The sequence below is a fragment of the Nilaparvata lugens genome, chromosome 2, assembly GCF_014356525.2.
Source record: "Nilaparvata lugens isolate BPH chromosome 2, ASM1435652v1, whole genome shotgun sequence".
NCBI lineage: Eukaryota > Metazoa > Arthropoda > Insecta > Hemiptera > Delphacidae > Nilaparvata > Nilaparvata lugens.
In genome coordinates this window covers 21,419,564-21,445,508 of record NC_052505.1, presented here as the reverse complement: position 1 = coordinate 21,445,508, position 25,945 = coordinate 21,419,564, and the positions used below count along the sequence as shown (strand labels likewise).

General features: G+C 36.1%; 3 protein-coding genes across 3 annotated transcripts in view; 1 reads left to right on the top strand and 2 right to left on the bottom strand.

The window, feature by feature from the left end:
* Positions 1–2,473, bottom strand: part of LOC111046137 (farnesyl pyrophosphate synthase) — a 29,086-nt gene extending 26,613 nt beyond the window's left edge. Inside the window, 1 exon segment of the mRNA XM_022331628.2 lies at positions 2,031–2,473. Within this exon segment, the coding sequence (XP_022187320.2) occupies positions 2,031–2,176 (146 nt within the window). The 5' untranslated portion in view covers positions 2,177–2,473.
* A 6,206-nt stretch (positions 2,474–8,679) lies between these two features.
* Positions 8,680–10,138, bottom strand: LOC111046134 (pre-mRNA-splicing factor 38). Its single transcript, XM_022331627.2, has one exon. The coding sequence runs from the start codon at positions 9,926–9,928 to the stop codon at positions 8,939–8,941; it is 990 nt and encodes a 329-aa protein (XP_022187319.2). The 5' UTR covers positions 9,929–10,138; the 3' UTR covers positions 8,680–8,938.
* A 2,610-nt stretch (positions 10,139–12,748) lies between these two features.
* LOC111046133 (WD repeat-containing protein 89) overlaps positions 12,749–25,945 on the top strand; it is a 31,380-nt gene continuing 18,183 nt past the window's right edge. Inside the window, exons 1-5 of the mRNA XM_039420774.1 lie at positions 12,749–12,976; positions 13,270–13,405; positions 18,688–18,810; positions 20,886–20,989; positions 25,461–25,642. Of these exons, the coding sequence (XP_039276708.1) occupies positions 12,952–12,976; positions 13,270–13,405; positions 18,688–18,810; positions 20,886–20,989; positions 25,461–25,642 (570 nt within the window). The 5' untranslated portion in view covers positions 12,749–12,951. The remainder of the gene's footprint in view (positions 12,977–13,269; positions 13,406–18,687; positions 18,811–20,885; positions 20,990–25,460; positions 25,643–25,945) is intronic.

Below are 25,945 nucleotides of genomic sequence, written 5' to 3'. Positions count from 1 at the left end.
TGTACTTGGGTATTATTTTAAATAGACAAAAGTCACATTAAATTTAATTGACTATGGTTTTGTAATCAGCAGTAACGAATTCCTCCACTGAATAAAATGGATTCACAATCAACAAGGATCCAAGTACTTGGAAAAAACGTTTATTTGGCAAGGATCTAGCTGGAGTTGGTAGCAAGTTATGGAATTTGTAGCCTATCACAGGGTAGCTAGACTTAGACTTTTCAAGTCTGCATCCTGAAATATATATACTCTCAAGGTTTCTTGTGAAGTGACTGTGAATTTCAATATTTTTTGGTACCCTATCTTGTATCTGATGTATATCTTTCAAACAATAGTAGATTCATTAAAGTCAGGTAGAATGCCATTTTTAGAAAGAAGTGGCTTACAGTGGACGAGATAGCCCGCCCCAGAAATCACCCAGACCGTTCTCTTCTGAATTAATAGCACTTTAGAAGTGCTTAATGCATGACCCCACAATTTCAAACCGTAACTCATCCTCAAATGAAAAAAAGCAAAATAGGCCTGTCTGACCACCGAAATTGGCAGTTCAGACATCAGCCTTCTCAGTAGATAGACAATACTGCTGGAACTGGAGCACACCATGTCTATAAATATAAGGTTCCCAGAGTAACAGAGTGAACCCTAATAATCGGACCGGCTGCAAACACTCACTGACCTCTGGTAGAGAGAACAAGGCAACAACTAGGAACCAGGCAACAAGAGTGGTGTCATCTGAAAATACTAATTTTTTCTCTTTCATTATGAGATCATTTATGAAGATAAGAGGAAGTAGAGGGCCAATTAATCCTTGAGGAACTCCATAGAGACTCCGCAGTGTCTGTGATTTACTCCATTCACTATAACCACCCGACTACGCTCAAAAAGGTAACCCTGCATTGTGGACAACTTTACGAACACCATATATTATCTTGAATGTTTCCCCGAGTAATATATCACAGAGACGCAGTCAAACGCTTTAGTTTGGCCACAGACGGTCATAGCAACTGAATGATTATCCTCGATTGCTCTAAGTATAGTGGCGTACTATCAATCTTGTCCTGTTGGTTTGATAATTTTTCACCTGTTTCAACATAATCGGCTGTCTATCAATTTCATGTGTTGATCATGAATATCGATTATATGTTTTGACCTTGACTATCGACTTTTATCGATCTTGACTATCGAGACAAACATTCATTTTTAAACGCACAAATTTGTAATATCACAATAGTTATCAGTTACTGCCCGACCAGACAGATGTTGAAAAGTGTGGTCCTCAACAAATTTCCTCAGCATATAATATGATAGTTCTATTAGATATCTCTTCAGTGCGGCAGCAAAGATTTTATTATTTCCAACCAACAAACCTGAAGGCCATAGAATAGAATAAAATTTTCGCTGCCGCACTGAAGACATATCTGACAGAACGACCATGCTAAGGGAATTTGTTGAAAACCACACATTTCATCACCTGCCTGGTCGAGCAGCAAATACCACATGACTTCCTTATAAATGAGGAAAAATAAAGATTCCCTGGTCTATGACTGCGGGGAAGACTGAAAAAGTATCAAGAACAAGTACCCTAACAATTAAGTAAGTAACAAGTACAATAATTGATTATGCAGGGATTCATGCACTAACACAATAATGCAACTTTCCTGCTAAGACATTAAAAAGTATGCTACGAGAGGTGCACAGAGGGGAGAGGTTAGCCCGCAGAGGTTAGCGCCCTTAAAATTCTTGGGAGGGGTGCGGTGCGTCCATTTTTCCTTGTTTAGTCTACCTTTAATACAAATTAAGAATAGTTGTATCGTAATAATAGACAAAGACCCACTGTACTTTTGTACAGTAGTATGTACTGTATTACTGTCGTAATACTGTACTTTATTGCCTGGTGAGTTATGAACAACACATATAATTATAGGCTAAAATGATTTAGAACTAAACTCTAAATAAAAGCTTGTTTTATTCAGAGTACGACATGCTTTCATTTTTCCTAATTTCAAGTAAGTTATTTTTTGGCAACTTACCTAACTGTTGTAACACCTCTATTGAATGTCATAAACGATGATGATGGTTTAGTAAACACATTTTTAGATGAATACAAACAAGCCGCAGATTCAAAACTCACACTTGTAGAAAATAATTTCTTCACTAAACTTCGTACTAAAGGCATATTTTGAAATTAAAAATATTCATACAATTAATATTATGGTCTATTCCTGGTCAAATAAATACAATAATTATTGTGCCTATTAATTTGTACCAGTCCTTATCAGAAGAGGTTAAGTTGTTGATGCAATGAATATTATATAGGTAACGTTTTAAACTTGTAAGACCTTTTTTGACTCATAAAAAATTTTACACGTATGTTAATTTTATAACAAATTAATTTTTCAGTTAAATATAATATATAGAAAGTTAACTGTAAAGTTTATTACAACACAGAAATTACATGCAGCAACTAGCGAGAACTGTGGTGAGCACTGTGCTGTATTTTGATGTTTTTCAAAATCAGCTGTCAGATTATATAACCAACATCACAAAAATGAAAGCTTCTTCTGAAGGTAGATTACTGCCAGTGTAAGAAAACCATGAATTTAAAAAGAATTGAGTTATTCTAATGCTAAGAAGAGTTTAAATACTAGGTAAGTTTTATTCTAAAACAAAGTATCACGACTTATTCAATCTGAGATCTCCAACCTTACTCGACTTATTTTGGCAGCTCTGAAACCGCCAATTTTTAAAATAAAAATACAGTTTGTATTCATACTTGTTTCACTTTATCTGTCAGCAGCAATAATTGGTTGAAACTTGAAATGGAAAGAATTAAGGTTTTCCTTAATAAGAAATAAGTTTTTATTTTACTTTTTTGACGTGTCCCAGTGGGCTTCACTTTAGTGATCCCTTTTATGGACCTATTTAAATAAATACTAATTATTGATATTATTAATTTTGTAACTGGTACAAGAAGACAAACCCAAACAATGTAGATTCTGTATTTTTCAGTAGAAAATATTCTTAAAACATTATTTAAGAATAATTCAATCTTCATTTGTAGAACCATTAACCAGCCAGATGAGCTGGGTTGGTCATCACGTCAAAAATACAATATCACACAAAAGTTTTTGACAACACTGTCACGTCAAAAAAAATAAAACATAATGGCATAGATGGCTAAACACGGTGATGGCCACTAAATTTAATGTTAACTGTAGACTCCTGAAAAAATTCACTCAAGGAGTAGTATGGTCTGGCACGCAGCCAGGACTTGAGTCTCCTCTTAAACTCACTGTCACTCAAATGACGCACAGATGGAGGTAGCATATTAAACATTTTAATAGCGATATTGGGATAACAGTTCTGAGCCTTACTTAGCCTACATCGAGGAACATTGACTTCAAGAGCATTTCGAAGTGAGTAGGCACTCTGCAACCCCCTCAAATTCACTGTCAGATTGGTATTCCTAATACCAAACAGGGAAGCAAAGATGAACTGGCTAAAAACTGTGAGAATCCCGAGTCTGGCGAAGAGTGGCCTACAGTGCTCCAGATGACCACTGGATGACAATATCCGAACTGCCTTCTTCTGCAGCATAAGAATACTCTCACAGTGTGAAGAGTGTCCCCACAGCAGTATTCCATAGATAATATGACTATGGAACAGTGAATAATAGGCCATAATAAAATGTTCCTCAGTCAGCAAGCACCTCAGTCTTCTCAACAGGTAGATCACACGAGACAATCTTCTGCATACAGCATCCACATGAGCACTCCATGTTAACTTTGGATCGATGTTAAATCCCAGAAGCTTCACCGGTTCATTCAATGAATGATTGAAGTGGTTTCTCAGAGTGCACATGATATTCTGTGTCTTGCCGACGTTGAGCAACAGCTTGTTCTCCTGAAACCAGCGTTCTGCACCAGCAAAGGACTCCTCCAACTCAAGGGTGGCAGCTGCAGGCGAGGATCCTCTCCCAACAAGGGTTGTGTCATCCGCAAACAGCAGCTCACTTCCGCCGACTCTCAAATCGTTCATATGCAGGATGAACAGGACTGGCCCCAGGACAGAGCCCTGCGGTACCCCATGCCGTACATGCAGTTCGCCAGATGAAGCACCCCGAACATTCACTATCTGCCTTCTGTCAGAAAGATAGGACTTGAAAGTGTCAGCAACAATGTCCGTTATACCATACTGACTCAACTTTCCAAGGAGAAGCTCATGAGACACACAGTCAAAAGCACGTGACAGGTCACACAGCCTCACTGCCACAGAATCTCCACTCTCGAATGCATCAATGACTTCGTTGATCAGGGCCAGCAGGGCGGTTTGTGTGGACTTGGACTTTCTAAAGCCATGTTGTCTATCAGACAGCAAACTATTCCTCTCAAGATGGTCCATTAGCTGATTCTTCATGGCAACCTCTAAGATTTTTCCGAGTAAGGGGGTAACAGTAATTGGTCGGAAGTTATTCTTGTCCTTCTCATCTCCCTTTTTGTATATAGGTACAGTTTTACCCAACTTCAAACAATTCGGAAAGTAGCCCAGTTTAAGACACTGACTAAAGACACTGGCAAGATGAGGTGCCATCTCATCAACCACTGATTTCAAGAAAGCCACAGTAAATCCATAGATGTCCTGAGAAGGTGAATTTTTAAAAGCAGTCACTATTTTCAATACATCATTCTTCGAGACTCTCCTCCATACAGAAACAACAGCGGGTTGCGCTTCTACATCTCCAACACCATTTGGCTGAGTCACTGGAATCTGTTGAAGAATGGCCTCCACGGAGTTCAGATAGTGACTGTTCATAACATCTGGACTGAAATCACATTGAGGCTGTGTAGACGCTCTGCACTTGTTAATAAGCTTCCAGGCCGATTTACATGGGTTCTGAGAGTCAAGTATAGCATCAGCATTTTTCCTCTTAACTGCTTGGTCCACCTCCTGATTGAGAAGCTTCCGTGCCCTTGAGTACCTGCTAAATGCTACTTCTTTAGCCATCCTGTCCTGAGTCAACTCATAGTTATTTACTCATAATTATTTATTTATTAATATTATAATTTTCTAAGAATAAACATTTCACCTGAATAGTTAAGAAAATTAAGGAACATTTTATTATAGCTATTACCTAATTATTGAATAATATGAAAACGTCTGTAATAAGAAGGCACCTCAGTACAGTATTTATATGGGCCGCAGAATTTAACATTGAGATCAAGACACGCTGCGTCATATTTTTCCTGTTAATACTTTGAAATTGACGACTGATGTAATAATACAATTATGGTTGCTTGAATTTTTCTAATAAATTGATGTATGAATGCTGGTGATGGTAGGATTATTATAGGTATTATGATAGGCCGCGGAATCCAGCATTGAGACCTATTATAAGAAAAAAATATGATTCAAAATAATTATATTACCAAATAACGTTATTAAAGGCTTCACTCTAGTATATTATATGGGCCGCGGAATCCAGCATTGAGACCTATTATAAGAAAAATATGATTCAAAATAATTATATTACCAAATAATGTTATTAAAGGCTTCACTCTAGTATATTATATGGGCCGCGGAATCCAGCATTGAGACCTACAGTATATATCGCACCACCAGATCGAAAAAAAGGGGCACAACCCAAAAAGTATAGTTTTGAGAAAACTCCAACTGAAATTTAGAAAAAGTTTCATAATAATCCTACCATCACCAGCATTTATACATCAATTTATTAGAAAAATTCATGCAACCATAATTGTATTATTACATCAGTCGTCAAATTCAAAGTATTAACAGGAAAAATATGACGCAGCGTGTCTTGAACTCAATGTTAAATTCTGCGGCCCATATAAATACTGTGGTGCCTCCTTATTACAGACGTTTTTAAATTATTCAATAATTAGGTAATAGCTATGATAAAATGTTCTTAATAATTCAGGTGGAATAAAATAATGTTCTGAGAATATTTTCCACTGAAAAATCTACATGGTTTGGCTTTGTCTTCTTGTACCAGTTACAAAATTAATAATATCAATTCTTTCCATTTCAAGTTTCAACCAATTATTGCTGACAGATAAAGTGAAACTCACTCAAGTATAAATACAAACTGTATTTTAATCTCCTCTCGAGCATTGCACATGGTACCGCTCGAATTTCTTGTGTTTTTTTTTTTGACAATTTCTTAATCTTTTTCATGAATATTGTGTTATGTTTCACTCAGGACTTTAAGGGTTCGTGGTTTTTTATGTTTATACGTACTTTTAGGTAGACCCATGAAAAATAGCCACAAGGTGAAAGGTCCGGTGACCAAGGAGGTCACTCCACATCTCCACGCAACGAAATGAGGCGTCCAGGGAAGGTCTGCCTTAGAAAATCCATAGCTGCTCTCGATGTATGGCATGTCGCCCCATCTTGTTGAAACCATACAGTATTGACGTTGATACGTCGCTTTCTCAATTTGGCAGAAACAAATCATGAAGCATCGTTCCGTAATAACGATCCGTATTGACAGTGACGGTTCGACCGTTTTCTCTAAAAAAGTAAGGGCCAATAATTAGTTTTATGGGGCTACATAAAAGCACGTGTATACATAAACAAACCACGAACCCTTGAAGCCCTGAGTGAAACAATAGCAAAAGAAATTCGATCTGTACCACGTGCAATGCTTCAGAGGAGTATGGACAACTTCTCACAACGTCTACAGAAGTTTATGGACAAAAATGAACAGCCTTTAACAGATGTCATTCTTCGTACATAATCAATGTTTTAATTTTTTCCTCTTCAATTTTTATAATGGCGACATCTAAGGTAAAACAAAAATTTCCAGTTTCGTTTAAAAATGAGAGTGTAACTTTTATCCTAATTGCTATTTTGCTAGCAGAAGGTTGAAAATCAATATCAGGAGAACACATTCATCACCATTGCGAATCCAAGTAGTTTTGCGTTGTAAACTTGTTCGGGGATCAAGCTCAATAAGGGCGAGACCATATTAGGCTTTTTTTTCAGACAAGTCGGCCTGGCTTGAATGCCTCCGATTGACTAATTATCAGCTGATTCCCGTACCCCTACTCAATAAGCCAATCGGAGAGTTTCCTGCCCTGCCGACTCGTCTGAAAACGCCTAGGCCTATTATGTGGTCTTGCCCTAAAAGTAGCATTACTTTGAATATAGATAAGTTACACGAATAATTTTTATAACTCTAGCAGTTCATTCAAATGCCGACTATAGAATGAATTAAATAATATTGTTCATTAACTCCATGAGGGGCTTAAGTTATATTAAAATCATGCCTTGACATTTCAATATTTATTGATTTTTCAACTAAATTAAACATTATTTCATTTAAATAATTCAATAAATATAATTATTTGATATTTATAAATTGAAAAAAATGATTCAGGCCCGGTTGCACAAAAGCTCATTGAATTTCAATCGTGAACCAATCAGAGAAGACTTTTTCAAAAAGACGTCTTCTCTGATTGGTTCTCGTGAAATTAATCAGGATTAAAATTTAACCAGCTTTTGGGCAACCGGCACTTGGTGTTGAGAAAATTTGTTCAATCCCTAATTTGTAAATGGCTCGGGTACCCTGTAATACTGAATATTTGGAACTGTGTTGCATACTTCATAAACCTGCATGTAAAACCCTGTTTGTTTTACAATAAGCAACTATATTATACAGAGTGATTCACATAAGGTGTAACAATAGGTAACTTGTTAACCGTTCATTTTACAGAGAACTTTAAATGGGCAACTTCCCTTCTTTTTTGGGACATTTTACGACATGCCAATTTACATTGAAAATTTGGCCGCCATCTTTTAAAATGGAAGACAATGAATGGCAACCCCCATTTTTATGATATTTTTGGATTCGACGTAAAATTCGAAGACATCTTTACTCTTGTCATTTTTTTGATAGGCCTAAACCTAACCGTTTAGGATGTACAGCCATAATAAGCCACACATAATCATATGAATATTGAATTACTGGCTTATTATGGCTGTACATCCTAAACGGTTAGGTTTATCAAAAAAATGACAAGAGTAAAGATGTCTTCGAATTTTACGTCGAATCCAAAAATATCATAAAAATGGGGATTGCCATTCAAATAAAAAATTGCCTTCAATTATGGAAGATGGCGGCCAAATTTTTAATTTAAAATGGCATGTCAATAAATGTCACAAAAAAAAGAAGGGAAGTTGCACATTTAAAGTTCTCTGTAAAATGAGCGGTTAACAAGTTTCCTATTGTTACACTTTACGTGAATCACTCTGTATTTAAAAATTGTAAGAAATCAAAGGCTGATCACATCAACTTCTTACAAATGTTTGTTTCCACACTCGACGATACGGCCGGACAGGATTGGCTTATTCTCAATACGTCAAGCGTCAACCTCATAAGCCAATCAGAGGACTTCCTGTGCTATCATGCCGTCAAGCAGTCGGTAAGAGTAGAAACGACCAAAATTGAAAAATAAGTTTACAGTTGTGTTGTGGTACTTTTCCATAATGAAAACACAAATTGAAATAATTGTCAACCACATTTATAACTATAAAAGTGGTTGACAATATTTATATTTGTGTTTTCATTGGGCTATGTAAAATAAGTGGTTAGAAATGTATAACAATTGAACAACTGATACTTGAAGGCCAGATTGCATTATATAAATAATTCAACACTTTGAAAATGGACTATTTTATTACATTTTAAGTAAACAAGTTGATAAGATTTGAATCGAGAAAATGCTTTTATATTATAAGGTGATTAAATTGATATTACATTGATAAACAGCTCACCTTTTCTTGAATTGCTTATGTAATCTAAATGTTCTTCATAAACGTTTTAATTACACATGGAGAATCACTTATTCAGTTTATACTTTGATTCATAATTATTACTTTATGAAGTTCATAGGAAAATAATCACTTGTTAAGTCAATTATTGGTCACGGTACCTCGGTCGGTCACGCTCTCTGTCTCGATCCCTACGTTTGTCTCTCTCTTGTTCACGGTCATGCCATCCTCTGTCCATATCCCGATCCCGCCACCTATCACCCTCATTCCTTTTGAATTTCGGTCGTTCCTTTTCTCGATCGTCCTTCCGATACCTTGCTGTGGGTGATTTGGACCTGTGTCTCCTTTCCCGGCTACGACTTCTCTCTCGGTGTCCTCTTTCTCGAATCCTTTCCCTCTCCCGATTCTTTCTGTCCCTTTCCCTATTTCTATCTCTCTCAGGTGATCGAGCCCTCTCAGGACTTCTTTTTCTCTCGTCCCTCTTTTTAGACCAGTTGTTCTCATTTGTCCTGATTTTCTCAACCGCAGTTGCAACATCATCGTCGTCTCCTGATGATTCTATGCCTTCATCCAAATCATCATCCAAAGCAGAAATCTTGGGTTCAATTTCATTGTTCTCCTCCATGACATATCGTTTCTGTATTCTGGGTAAAATAATATCGCACATACGTTCTTCCCTCAGAAGTTCATCAATGAATTCATCCATGTGCACCAACTCGAACTGGCCCTGTCGATTTTGTCTTCTCAGTTTTCGACTGTCATTGAAAAGTGGTTCAAGGTATTTGTAGCAGTCTAGTGAAGTGCCAACTAACCGCATGTAATAAGCTCCTAGGGCTCTCACATATTTGAACTCTTCATTTTTAATGAATTCAACAATGATGTCTTTTTCCGGTTGAATTTGTAGCATTTTCAAAATGAGACATAGGAAAGGTGTAGGCTTGATATTACCTCCAAAAACTCCTCCGATGTAGCGAAGCTCCATAGCTTTGTCCACCAGCAACTCTGCAGACAATGCAAAACATTCTTCTTTCCAATATTTGCTGTCATAAACTCTTGATCTGATTATTTTCTCAACCAAATATTGAGGATTTGTTCCACGAACAGATTTAGCGTCTTTAACCGTTCTGTTGGCCATTGCTAGGCCAGGAACACTTCACAAGTAACGTCTAAAACTCACTAAAAATTTAAAATAAATAAAATCACGGTTCTTCAAGAATAAGAGTCATTGCACTCCTTGAATTGAATTAACTACGATGATTATTAATAGAAATACTCCATATTTTAACTACAAGAAGAAAACTAACCTCACTATACTGTTTGTCACTGTTTATTCTTGACTTGTGTATCCATGTTACCAACTATTTTTTCTATAATAGATAGAGTTTTATATTCAATTGAGATAGATATACCAGCAAAGAGAAAAATTCAAATGCGATTTTATGAAAATGAAAATTTAATTTTGTTCCATTCAACAACAAAGTGATGTATTTTTTCTTCGACTCGACCTTTTCTTAACACATTATGCCTCAACGCAAAGAAATTGAAATTGCTCGAACAAGGCATGAGCTAAATCAGTAGTTCGAAGAGTGTAAGTTACTTGAAATGGGATATTACGCAAATATTTTTGTGGAATTGCTTGTTGAATAAGGTCGAATTAATAAAAAGAACTTAGTGGGTTGGATAAGATCAGGGATCTGGAGTTCCTTCCTTGTTGATTTTCTTCAGTAGGTAATTCACAAAATGGATGAAACTCCTTTTACTTTGCAAGTAATTCAGTGGGCCTACGGTACTTTTCAGCTATAGTGAGGTCCACGTTATAATGGTAGTGGATAGAGATGGAAGAACAGCTTTGCCTATTATCTGCCTTAATTGATTATATTTCTACATCATCAAAAACATATTAGGCTTCATTGTGGAGCTAGAAAAGGATAGGACTACCTGCTTTGTCGAACGATAGACAAAGATAGCAACATTGAAGTTTATCATATACCGTCATTATAACGTGGACCTCACTATATGACCGGCGATTTCTAGACTTTAGTCAAATTGGAACATTTGTATCAATATCAATTCTGATTGTAACTTCTAGAATATATTTCCATGTGTAAGGTTTGAATAAATTATTGGGAGAATACTATTTTTTATTAATTAGCTCCAGTTTGAAAACAGAAAATAGCCTACCACACAATATGTAGTAGGACAACCAATGTCCAAATATCCAATGTCATGATCAAGGCCAGGTCTTCCTGGATAGATCGTGTCAAATAATTTCAAAAAACATGGTAAATAAACTGTAGGCAGTGGCACATTCCAGCAAAGCTTTCATCGAAAAAATCCTCTAACCGATAGAAGCTGCTTCCTATAAAAGCCACTTTAATATGAGCTTTTGAACACATTGACAGGCAGGCATTTGAACATTTGCACCGCCAACACTGGAAAACTTTCCTTCACTCTTGACTGGTGACAGCGCAGCAAATCCAAGTCAACACTCTTCAAGTTCCATGTAAATGCACTTCCTCCCTTCTAGTGAATGTGCAGATGTTTTCCCAAACATGTAGGAGCGATGACAATATGAGTACAGTCCATGAACTGAATGAATACCCAATAGTTGGAATACGGGCTGGCAGTGTGCATCATATTCACTAAATGTCCAGAAAGTGCCATTTTCTGTTTCAGGAGTATGTTCACACTCATTATTATTATTATTATTATTATGTCCTGAACATGATTGTACTGGATGTTCTCATATCAAGATGCCTTACTGGCAAATACCTACTGCATGGTACAGCATCAGCAGGCATTCAACACTGGGTAGTCCCCTCATCTTCTGAAGCAGATAAACAATAAGAGCCTTCGGCAGACCTTGGAAATATGAGACTCCCATGATAATTTGCTGTTGATACAAAAACCAAGTAAGGTCACAGGTTCAGCATCAACAATCTCCGTTCTAGCCAACTCAGAGAACACACTGTCATCCCATGAGCCTTGGTCTCATTCAATTTTAGCTTGTTATTTGGGAGCCACTTCTTGGCCTCAGAAAAGAACTCCTGTGCTTTGAATTTGGCATCATGGTGCCATCTTCCCTGACCAATGATGGTGGTGTCATCAGAAAAAATCAAGCTAGAACCATCCAGGTGCAAATAGTCTATCATCAACAGGAACAGCAGCAGGCCAAGTACTGAACCTGCAGATCATCACGAGCCTGCAGATCACGCCTTATGGTGCACACCAGGCTCTGTGTTATCCTCTCATCCAAACACAGGCTATTCAATTTAAACCACTAGCTAGTCTCTTCCTACAAGTAGATTTGACTGGGCAACAGCAGTTTGGGGTCCTCATCCTGCACCAGTAGTGTGGTGTCATCAGCAAACAATAAGGCACTTCCATGCACACTGGAGTCGTTGATGAATACAAGGAACAGCAGAGGACCAAGAATTGATCCTTGTGGCACTCCATAGACCACTTCCCTTGACCATGATTCTGCACCATATTCATCGATGTCACCTGCATTCTATTGGAGAGGAAATCCTCTATGGTTCTCAGGGGAACTATCTCATACCTCTTCATCTTATCACACAGCAGTATGTATGTCATTCGAGACACAGTCAAATGCTTTGGTCAAATCACATAAAGCAACAGAGACCGACTGCCTGCCCTCCATCGCACCAAGTACCGACTCCACCAAATAACGGACTGCTCCTGTGGTTGATCTCCCCTGTCAAAGCCCATGCTGGTGAGATTGGAAGATAGAAAAAATATTACTCTCAGCCAAAGAAGTTATAATAGTATACTTGAAAGCAGGACATACATCACCGATTCCATGAGTTTGCCAGATATTGACAATGCTAAAATCCTTTAACTATTTGTCGAAGAGTTGACTGACGATCCACTTCTAAATCAACAAAATTATTTTTTCAAATCGGGAAGTGATTATTGACTGAATGACAGAGATTCCTCAGCCATCATATCTGTAGAATCATAATCTAGGTGGTTTTGGTTTTTACAGGAGAGAATTCAAGATTATAAATTAGAGGTTATGTTTTGCTTAAGCATGCTTGTAGAACATCCACGTTTTGGTGTCTATTTCTTTATAATTTCAAATGTTTTTATATCATCTATCATGAATGTGCCATCATAAATTAAATATTAGGGATTATTATGAAAGATTATTTATCTAACTCAGGTAAGATTGAATAAATCAGATGTTTTCCACAAACTTCTTTTGTAAATGTCTTTAATTCTGTACTTAGAGGGCTACATCCTTAAGTATCTGATTAAGTTTATATTGAATTATTATTAACATTGATATTTATATGTGAATTTGTTAATGCCAAACAGATGAAACATAAAACATCTAAAACAAATTTAAGCTCTCAAGACATTGAGCATCTTTTCAATTTACGTAGCCTAGCTTTTATTTTTTACATGCTGTTGAATCATCTACTAAATCTAATTTCAAATTATTTGTTTTTTCAGAGAATATCGCGGGAATGTCTACAAATATGGATAATAACTTGAGTGATAATAGTTTTAGTCTTCCTCAATATTCTATTCAAGGAGAGGAAGTTGTCAAACAGAATAATTATGTTCTGAACATTACTGGATTTGCAAGGTAAATTCATTTGTAATATCTTTAATTTCAAACTTATTGTAAAGAGGAACCCACGTTTGCATAAAAGCCTACTAGGTATAGGCCTACATGAGGGCAGTCTGAAACAAATGTTTGCAACTAATAACTAAATGACAATTCTTCTAAAAAAATGCTGGTGTTTTTTCTTTTTTGTAATATTTAAATAGTTTCTAGAATTTCCGCAATTTCTAGTCTATATGTTACAGTTGTTTGAGTTACGGAGTTAATGCCGTGACAATTTTCTCATCTATGCAGAAAAAAAATTCTCGACTGTTGAGGGGAATGGCTACAAACATATTTGGCGGTGACTTTTTGCGGCAGTTTGTTTTGATATGGAACGCGCCAAACAAGCTCCCCGACAGACAAGCTCCTTTTAAAACAACTTTGGAGGGGATTGGTTGACGGCGTCAACCAACCAAGCTCTTGAGAGAGGAGCTTGGTTGTCGTCTACGGTCCCGACAACCAGTTCCCTCCTAACCAGTAGGTGATTGGTAGGGGAGACTTGTTGACGCGAGCGTGCAAGGAGCTTGGTTGTCGTCACCAAACCCTCGCCTCGCCTTGTTCAAGTAAAGTGTGAATGTTGCATGTACACGATGTGTTTATAACTAGACTGAGAACTCGATGTAACTATGTTACAAAGTGTAGAAGGAGAAATCGGTTTCCCCTCTTCATTTTAATAGTAATATCTCTTGGACTTTAGTGTTGTGAACATATAAGTCACTCTTTGTATTGAACTTTCAAAGATTTACTCGCACAAACATAGCACACAAATATAAATGTAATGACTGTAGATGGTCATTACACCTGTAATGACTGAAGATGGTCATTACACCTGTAATGACTGTAGATGGTCATTACACCTGTGGACAGAAAGAGAGGTCTGCAATGATCCAGGGAGCCACTGAAGGTAATACTATGAATAGCCCTCTTTTGCAGCTTGAACACATCTCCACTTGTTTAAGCATGACCCCACGGCAGTAGTCCATAGCTCAGGATGCTATGAAACCGAGCATGGTACACTACCAGCAAGTAGGGTCAACTTCCTAAGCAAATAGGTAACAGCTTCTCACAGGTAACAGTTGCCGTCAATGTGGTTCTCTCAGCTAAGCTTTGGATCGATGTTGAATCCAAGGAAAGACACACTGTGAGTGCCGATGTCTGTCACAGTCACTGACTGTGACTCAGTGTACAAAACAATCTTTAGGTCTTGTCTGCATTCAGCAGCAACTTATTTGCTTCCAACCACCCTCCAGTAGTATCAAACTCAGTGTACAAAACAATCTTTAGGTCTTGTCTGCATTCAGCAGCAACTTATTTGCTTCCAACCACCCTCCAGTAGTATCAAACAATTCTTCAGCCTCCTTCTGCACCTGGGTCAGATTTGGACCAGAAAAAATCAATGTAGTATTATCCGCAAACTTCAGTGCCCCACCCTCTAGATCAAGGTCAAAGTCTAAACTGCGATCAAAAACAATACAGGTCTCAAAACCGAACCCTGTGGGACACCATGATTTATAGGCAGAGCCCGTTAATTCGCTCCCCCTGTCATGACAACAATAGCCTACACGAATTACGGTATAACCTGCTCAACCATCTGTACCTCAGATCAGCCAACCTGCTTGAAACCAGCCTTCATCTTCATCCATTAACCACACAGAATGCATACAGAATAGAAAGTATCCATCAAACGCCTATCCAACCAATGCTTTTTATATGTCGCCAATACTTGAGTGCACCAAGATCCCGTCGCGTGACTGCGCCATCTTGTTTAACATTAAAATTACCACTATCCGGGTCTTTTGATTGGCTCGTGGCAGTGAACGAGACAGATTGACCCGGATCAGTAAAGTGATCTGAACCTCCATCTACACTATCACAATGCTGAACTTTCTTCCAAGATGGTGGATTTTCGCGTCAGGATACTAGTAGACTTTCCATTCTGTATTGTATTCTGTGCCTCAGAGCTAGAGGAGCGTTTTTTGTCAAAATTATATTTTTAGTGGGTCTTGTTCAGTTTTTTGAACTTTATAGATTCATGATAATGTAAGTCCTCTGCAGTTGATTGCTTTGAAGATAGCCAGAGCTGAAATATCGTAAGTCCAGTAAGCATTTAAACTGAAACAACGTGGGTTCAATAATTCACAAGTAGGTGTAATGCTGATTGGAGTTACGCTCTTTTATCCCCGGCTGGGAGTGTAATACTTTTTGGGCTCTCATGTAAAATTAGCCGTTTGAGACTTATGCCCCTCTAACTCTGAGGGAACACAATGGAAGTTATCAAGTACGTTTCAATTTTATATGCAAAGTGAGTACCTGTTAACCATGTATATTACTTGCCTGATCTCGTCACAAGTCACTCTATTGAGGTCCACGTTATAATAACAGTGGAGTAAGATAGGAGAACCCCCTTGCCGATCCTCTGTCTTGCCACTGCCTTCTGTAGAATATAGCTGATACCGGTATATCTGATGAAATATTGGCTGTTAATTCTTGTTAAACTTTATTAATAATTATTGGTAATAATATTTCATTCATGAAGAAAATATATTTTTCAATTACTCAATAACTAATATTTATAGTAGATATTGAATGTATCATTGATAAATTCTATTTCTACATTGTTAAAATACTATCTGGCAATGTAGCATCGCTAGAAAAAGATAGCGCTATCTGCTTTGTCGAATGATAGACAAGGATAGAAACACTAATGTTAATCAAATACTGCTATTATAACATGGACCTCACTATAGAGTATAATTCATATTTATATTATAAAAATCTGGTGTGGCGCACTCACACAACTTTCCTTGCCGTTATGAAAATTGATCACCTGACGCTAGTGTTCGCGCGCATCTCAAGTCTACTATTCAAAGATTTGAGCCAGCTGGTGACAGGGCAATAACGCTGGAGACACACATGAGGTCTGCTATCTCTTCATAGTGAATGATTTAATACAATCAAAAATAATTTGCAATTGAATAATCACATTTTCTCGAATTTAAAGCTTATTTTCAATTTTAGGTGAAAATGTTACTGAACATTTATTAATTGTAGAGATTTTCATGCTCAATCTACTCCACTTGATTTTTTTTGTTTCAATTGTATCTGAAGCCTGATAATTGGGAATCTATCTGCATTGCTGGGGCGGAGCTCCTGAAATTTTTACAGATATGGGACTTGTGGCAGTTGATAGAGCTTATCGATGACTATTTTAGGTATGAATTTGATCAAAATCGTTGGTGCCGTTTCCGAGAAAATCACGAAAAACCCTGTTTTTGACAACATTTTCTCCATTTTAGCCGCCATCTTGAATTGCATTTGATCGAAATTGTTCGTGTCGGATCCTTATAGTGAAAGGACCTTAAGTTCCAAATTTCAAGTCACTCCGGTAATTGGGAGATGAGATATCGTGTACACAGACGCACATACACTCATACACACACACACACACACCACACACACACACCACACACACACACACCACACACACCACACACACACCACACACCACACACACACACACCACACAACACACACACACACAACACACACACACACACCACACACACACACACACACACACACACCACACACACACACACACACACACACACACACACACACACACACACACACACACACACACACACACACACATACAGACCAATACCCAAAAACCAGTTTTTTGGACTCAGGGGACCTTGAAACGTATAGAAATTTAGAAATTTCGGTACCTTAATTTTTTCGGAAAGCAATACTTTCCTTACCTATGGTAATAGGGCAAGGAAAGTAAAAATGAATGTCTGTTTGTTCCCTATAGACTCGAAAACTACTTGACAGAACGGTATGAAACTTTGGGAATATGTTGTGTGAATATTGGGGATGGTTTCTGACCAGAAATTTTAATAGGGAGGCTAATAATAATTATTTATTTATCCATTTTACAGACCTATGTTTTTGAAATTTACGGCCGAGTGGCTACTTATAATTTAGCATCGAAAGTCACCAGCTGTATAATAAACACGTCACCTTGTGATCAATTGTGTACTGGTATCGAAACGGTGGTTTGAAGTTGAAGTTAGTGTACCGTAGTTAATTGGTACCAGCTGTAGATAATCGTTCCTTAGAAGACCTATAATAGTTATTTGTGCAACTAGTGCGCAAAGTGACAGTTTGCTGCACCGAAAGAAACGTTTACGCCCGAGCCGTAGGCGAGGGCGGAATGGCTTCTTGAGTGCAGCAGAGGAACTTTGCGCACGTATTTCACATTAAGTTTTTCCTACAGTTACCATTGAATATGAAAAGTGGGTAATTATGGGTAAAATTGCCTGAAATCCATCAAATGTTTTTCTGTGTAATTTTATTATAGATAAAAACCTTAATCCTAAAATCCTAAAGTCCTCGTTGTCCTTGGTTATAATATCTAATTAATAATTTGCGCGTTGTGCTTCGTTGCACCTCTGCTCACTATAGCAGCCACAGCAGTCACTGTTACCAACTTCATTTTGATTTTGCTGCACTGTTGCTCCATATAACCTACTAAGTATTTTGCGTTGCCATGTTGCAAATCTGGAGTGCAGAAAAGATTTTTCCCGCACTAGAGCGGAAAAGTGATTCTTTGCGTTCTGTAATCAGTGCAGCAATGGCCACTTTTCAATGTAACTGTAGGAAAAAATAATTATCACTCCCCTATAATTGAGAAACTGGAAAATAGTTATTCATCTCATGAAAGAGAGTTGTTCATATTGCAATCATTAATTACTGAAGAATGACAGACTAAATTTTAATTTTTTTTTTTGAATTTAGCTTAGCTTATATTCATCCTAAAATGGAAGATGGAAAGAATATGGAATTCTGTGTAATTCATCGTACATCTCATATTCCCTGGACCATCTAATCAACAACTATGAAAATATTAAATTCATCTTTCAAACAATGATTTAACCTACCGGTATCTATTTTTTAATTCAACCCTCTACTGATAGATATTACTACCAATTGATTGAGAATATGTTGCAATGTCGGAATAATAAATGCTGCATGACTAAGCACATAAAAAGTCTGTATTGAGATGTTAATTAAAATATTGATTGTCAGATAAATTTCATGATTCACCAAATAAAGTCAAGTGTGACATGAGATACATTGACTTTTGGCGGTACGAAGTTCGCCGGGTGAGCTAGTAGTGAATAATAGGCCTATATCCTTGATGAACTTTTATTTATATCTTGTAAATTCTAATTGCATTGAATTTCATTTTCCAGCAACTCAGACACGAAAATCGCATGTTCAACATCGGATAATACGATATCAATTTACAACTTGAATGAATCTTGGAATAAGTTATCAGACACAAAAGTAGAGGAAGACAGAATCACAAGTCTAAGGTAAATGAGAATTAAATTCTATTATTGATCTTCAATCAAATTATTCATCATCAATACATTATTGTAATTATAATTGGAAAAACAATATTGTAATTGCTTTTTGGGATGTGGGTTATTCGTTTGAAATCAGCACCTATATCCTTGATGAACTTCTATTTATATTTTGTAAATTCTAATTGCATTGAATTTCATTTTCCAGCAACTCAGGAATTATATTGATCAACGTATGATACTATCTTTGTAGCTTATGCCCGGTTTCTCAGTCGTTCAATAAACAACGCTATAGCTATTGATTCAATAGCTTTATGTATTCAATAAATTTTTATTGGTTTCTTAAACATATTTATAGAATCCATAGCTAAGGAATGATTTATCTGTTCAATGAATCTGGCAACATGGCATGATCTCAAACCGGCCACTTTCGTAATCAAAGTTGGTGCCGGTTGCACAAAAGCCGGTTAAATTTTAATCGTGATTAATCCCACGATAACCAATCAGAGAAGCCGTCTTATCAAAAAAGCCATCTCTGATTGGTTCTTGTGAAATTAATCACGGTTAGAATTTAACCGGCTGTTGTGCAACCGGCGTTGATGTTATGATAACCATATTGACCAACCAAATCTTGGTTGTTTATTCCATGCAGCTTGTTGTGAGGTAAAGTTGAAGGTTATTTCCTACGGTACTGACATCTTTTGGCTGATGTCTTCAAAAGAGGATGTCTGACACTAGATAAGGACTAGCAATGCTTAATAAATATAGTGCAACTTTGAATCTGTTTTATTTTTCAAAGTCTTGGTAACCTATACTTAATTTTTCGATTGCAACCGAAAATTTGACACATTTATCCATTCAATAAATATATTTATAGGCTGGATTTCGGCACTATAGTTTATCGTGAGATTTATGGATTCAATCAGTTTATGGAGCCTTCTAGAAACGCATTTCTCATGTTTATCGATTCAATAAAGTTGATGAATGAATAAACAGTTTATGGAACGACTGAGAAACCGGGCATTAGTCTGTTGTGTTTTTCATGAATAGATAATTAGTAGGCTATATCTTAATTCTAATGCATTTACCAAAACCGTAATTTGTACACTATTCTATGTAGAATAATACAGAGTATTTCATGGAAGGTGTAACAGCTAAAGAACATTGATTCTAAATGAAAAATGTTTAGTAACACTTTTGTATATCGACATTAGTTTTCGAGATGTTTATAGATTTATCGATATTTTTGGACTACGCCTATTTATCGTCATTATAATGTAAATAACTAGAAAATTATCAGTCACAATCATATTATAATAATTCTAAGGATATGTTTGGAAAGAGGAAAAAATCTTCAATAAGATTTATTTGTCCCTTTGTTTGAATGCGCTCAAAGTAGAGAAAAGTAACCTACATACGTCGAGTTCAATGCCAAATTTCAAATATTTTTTTCAGGATAACAATATAATATAAATAAAAATATAAATCTGAGTACCCTTTTAAAATTATTTCGTCACTAAATAATTAGTGACGTCATTAAGGGTTCTCATATTTATATTCAAAAGTATCCCTAAAAAATATATAACAATATAATTTATTAACTACAATAATGGAAAAAATTCGTTATTTTAAAGGCTTTTGAATGAATTTAAACCTGTAAGGAAAATTTTAATATCCAAGTAATGAAAACTGCAAATATCATGTAGTATCTATGGTATCCGGCTGTTACACATTTCTTGTGACATCTTGTATATGAAATGGATTGAAATCAATTGCTGAGTACTCAATTACTGGTGTTTCGGATAGACACGTTAAGTCGTCGATTCCGGCTGCCTATGAAGAACTCGTTAGATCATGTCAGAGGCCCTGAAGTTGATAAGTTGCGACCTGAAAACTCTGACACCAGACCTGAGCCAGCCAGGTCACTCGATATTATTATAATTTTTATTACCGGTTACTTGATTTCGTTGAAATTATTCACTATCTTTCCATATTTTCTTCCATTTTCGGTCGCTATTCTATATGTTTTCATATCTTGTACTTTTTTCTGTATAATGTACAGTACCGTATTTGTTCCTTTTCAGGTTCATTCCACAGAGGAATAACCAATTGTGTTATAGTTCTACGAATGGTTCCATCCAGCAGTTGGATCTTCGGGTTGGATGTAATCAAGTTAAAAAATTCAAAGGTGAATGTATTTAAAAATTAATGTTTTTCTGCCCCCCCCCCTGAGAATAGAATACAAACCATAATAATTAATCAATATTAATCTATAATTTATTAGCACTTCCATTACAAAACCTGTTATTGATTCTTTATCACAAATTACAATGTATTGCCAGGTCTTGCGAGACCCATTGCATACTAACACTACATTTTAATGGAAACAAATGAACAATTAACATATTAATTACTTGTTACTTTGTATTGATCAGCGGGTCTAATTAAGAACTTGACAACTGAAAACTTGACGTACTGAAATTTTGAACAATTTTAAATAGGCCTATAACCATCCTCGGTATATTAAGGGCCGTTTGAACAGTCAAAGCTTAAACTTGATTTAATCAGCTGGTGGCTTAAACTCAAAATGAAACACATTATAACAAAACTAGACTTGATACGGATTTAATCCAGTTTAAAATTAAATTTAGTTTAAACTGTCACCATGCAAACGGCCTTAAGAATCTATATGAAAAATTTCAAGTTAATCAGGCCAGTAGTTCAGACGTGATGATGTGTCATTCGTAAATTTCCTATCCCGTACGCGTATAAGTCAATTCTCTCCTTTATTATATTATAGACTAGCAGGTAACCCGTGCTTCGCAAGGGACCCGTGCATTTTTGGAACTTGACAAACAGATAGCTTGACATAATGAAATCTTGAAGAATTTAAAATAGGCCTATAACCAGCCTCGGTTAATTAAGAATCTATATGCAAAATTTCAAGTTAATCAGTTCAGTAGCTCAGACGTGATAATACGTCAAACATAATTTTCCTATCCCCTACGTGTATAAGCCAATTTTTTCCTTTATTATAGTAGCCTATAGATGACAGTTTTTGGAATTCTGTTATATGGCATCCGTTCATCATTATTCTTCCAGTTTTATCTGTTTATTTCAAGCTGTGCAGCATGTAGCTAATGATGAAATGCCCAACTCATTTCTAACATCATCATTGCGGAATCTGTCCATCTTTGTTCAACCTTTCACACTTGAAAGAAAACGCATCTCTTCTTTTTGAATTCTGCTTGATGTTTTCTTCCTTCTCACCCAAGTTTCCACTTCATATAATAATGTCGTCATTATTACTAGTAGTTCTGTGAACAGTAGACCTCGCGTCTTAGTATGAAATATACTATTCTAATAATTCATTATACTCCAGTTGGATATTAAATTTTTGCATAACCGTATTTACTAGTAGTTCTGTGAACAGTAGACCTCGCGCTCAGTAAGTTACATTGACCTTTTGTTATGTTTCCTCAAAAATTAATAAATACTTTATCAATTTAAAATGTCTAGAAAAAATCCTAGATAAACATAGTGCTTTCTGTCCTATCGTACCGTGACGTGTCGTCCCGGAATGTGAGTGTGAGCGCTGTTATCAGGTCTGGCTGCAAATGTCTACAACTGTGCCGAGCACTATATTTAATTCAGGCCTTTTCCCAAGTTATAATAGTAAATTTAATACGCAATAGACTAGAGCCATTATTGTAAGTGAGTTAGCGAAATAAATTATTTTCTCTCTCTATTATGAACGGCCATGACTTCGAGTTTCCCATGATAGATATTTAAAAATTGTGGCTCCGAGTCGTCGAGGAATGTAGATTATGGAATTATCTCTAAAACTTAGCCTTCTTGTCGCGACATAAAATGCGATAAGTTGGAAAACAGCAAGCATTGAAATTATAACAAACTACCGATTTTGCAGTTACTATTTGGTCCAAAGGCTGTAGAAGCCACGCGACGATTGGTCAAATTGATTCCATTCGCCCAATAGGAGACCTGTTTCTAAATACAGTAGTGGGGATTCCCCAGCCGCTAGACCAGATTAAGTTTCGGAGGACACTTTGCTAGGAGCACTACGAGAGTAAAGATGTAGTCACTATGTTTCCCCCTTTTTGGGCAGGTTTATAAGTTTATTTCAGTAGTTAATGTAGGAGCTAGTTTTATTTTTTATTAATGTTTAAATTTACTAGTAGTGCCATGTCCTGAAAGGTTTAATTGTGTTTCTTCATCATGTACGAATAATTGTTTCTTCAAATAACCGCTAAGGTACGTAAAATAAGGTTAAAAAATAATTTAGGGAATTTTCAATCAATTTTGAAACTTCCATAAGAGTATTGAATTAATTAAGCCTGTTATTTTTCAAGTTAGTAATATTGATTGAGAATAATCCTTTTGATTTTATTAGTGATGGAAGATACTTATAATTTTTTTCTACAGAAGTATAGAAAGTTTTCAGTTACGTTACATTTGAGTTATTGTTTCTGGAGATATATTATCGTAGAGTATTGCTGCAAGTCAGGAAGATAGCCTTTAAATTGGAATGAAACTTTTAAGAATTGTTCATATTGAGTTTATGACATTTTTTAATTTATATTTTTCAGACTCTGTTTTCTTATGTCATTAAGGCTTTTGAATGATTTAGTAAATTTTTTATGATAGAAATCTTAATAGATGAAGAAGAAAGTTTTTCTTCTCCAGGAAATTAATATTAATGAATGTTCAAATTTTAATATTTTTTTCTTTTATTGTGTTATAAAGTGTCTTGTTTTATTAGGTGATAAATTCATAATTTCAGTTGATACTAGTTTTTGGACTTGTATTTGTAGGTAAATCAAATCATAAACTCTGGAATGTTCATTTTTAATTAAGGTTCTGAGCAGTTTTGGGCAAATGCCCGTTATTTACACTTGGATTGCGTCCTAAAGTTCATAATTAATAAATAAAATAAATGTTGGCTAGCGCACAAGTTTCCAACAATACTAGCCGAGCTACTATATGAAAAATTATATTTGATTTTGCAAACCAACGAAAAATATCATAAAAGTTAACATCATAATTAATGAAGTATTCATTTTTCTAAAAGCATTATATTAATTTATTACGAGTGTTTTCATAAAGTTGCATTGTAGATTAATGACACTCTGGCAAGTAAATTTGTTTTAAATCTGTTAAATTTTGAGAAGGAAATCAGAACGTCAAGATAAAATCTAAATTAAATAACAGAATAAACTCCTGTTTTAGCTTTTGATGAATTGTAGGAAGAGTTAGAAATTAATGCTGTAATACATTTATTTACAGCGGTTCATGTTTGTTCCCAAACCAACTTCTTGTACTACCACCCCTTTGGTTCCGCAACTTTATGTAAAACCGCTTCAAGACACCCGTTCAGACGACAGGTCTAGGGACGTAAGAGGACGTCGCCGTCAAGCCAAATTCAACCGGTAAAAGCTCACCGCCAAAAACAAGGTACTGTAACCCCGACGATAAAGCAACGTACAAACCAACGAAAGTGCAGTGTAGTGAAACAAAGGTTCATTCGAGAATGTCAATAAAAAGTGGGGATTCAAAATTATTATGAAATGGGTTATATGGGTTACTATCGACGAAATTTGGGTTCAACGGGTTTTTTCTTTCTTGAGTAATTTCATGTTGAAATTGATTGGTTATTTTATGACTGATCTTGTTTGGTTTTGTGACGTATTGCTATCTAAACGGGGATAGTAATGCGCCCCCGAATCAGATGAAGAATGTCAACAAAGTAACATGATATTGTTGTTTCTGTTGTTCGATTTTAGCTGCCAATGTTTATTGAAGCTGTTTGTATTTTTCTATTATTTCAAATTGTAGTGTTATTCTACAGTATAAACCTATTAAATCAGGCATGGCAAGATTAATTGAAGTTTTCTTGACTCTAGCCCGTTCACCTGCATGAATTAGGTATAGACTCAGGTATTTTCTAGATGTGCCGGCCTATTTCTAAATTCTAAATTTTATTCTTCTTTATCTTCTGAGGCACACAACGTTGATGGAAAGATACATTTTCAAGATGTTCGATGTTTTTGAACGCGTAGTATTATAGACAACTGCCTACTAACGTTGATGGAAAAATACATTTTCAAGATGTTCGATATTTTTGAACAGGTAGTATAACGGGTATTACGGTCAACTGTCTAGCTGATTTATGATGAATAATTCTAAAGTCTGATTTTGACTGTAATATTGGCGTTCAAAGGAGACTCCTTTTCCTTTTGTATTATCCTTAAAATGCAAAATTTCAAAAAACCGTATGTATACGTTGACGCGAAATTCAAAAAGGGATATTTGTCAAATTTCATGAAAATTTATTGCTGCGTTTCGCTGTAAATGCGGAACATAAATATAAACCAAAATATAAACATATAAACATAAAGAGAAATGCAAAACCGTCGACTTGAATCTTAGGCTCGATCAATTATGATAATAATGTGTTGACATTATTTTGATCTAGTCATTTTTCTATACTCAAACTCAAATTTATTTCACACTCATAAATACATGCACAGAAAATCAAAATAGAGTCTAGGATGACAAATACAATAATTCGACCAAAATTCAACAATGGATACTAAATTGTACGTACCATAGTAATTATATTTATTGATGTTTTTTTGCAGATACCAGCAATAAAGGCAATGAAGATAAACCGATCTTGAGCTTCGACATCTCATGTGATGGTCGATTCATCTGCGCCGGTACAGAGGTTGCGGGAGGCGACGCTTTCCTTCTTTTCTGGGATGTGCGGTCGACAAAATTACTAGGCGGATACTGGGAGTCACACACTGAAGACATCACTCAGGTAAGTCAAGAGGGGAACGCGACAGGGTGTCATCCCGTCCACTTGTCACCTTGACATTTTTAGCACAGGCTTATCTCCAAGCGAAAATATATCGCTACCGTCAAGTGGTCCCCCCGTCAGCATGTCACCTACTGGAATGGCAGGTTCCATCCTGTCGGGACCGTTAACGACAGAGTATCACCTTTCTCGCCTGCGTCAAGTGGTCCCCCCATCAGCATATCACCTTTTCAATTAGCAGGTGATATCCTATTGTTGTAAATATCCTATTGTTGTTTGTATCCTATGTGCTTTATAATTAACACT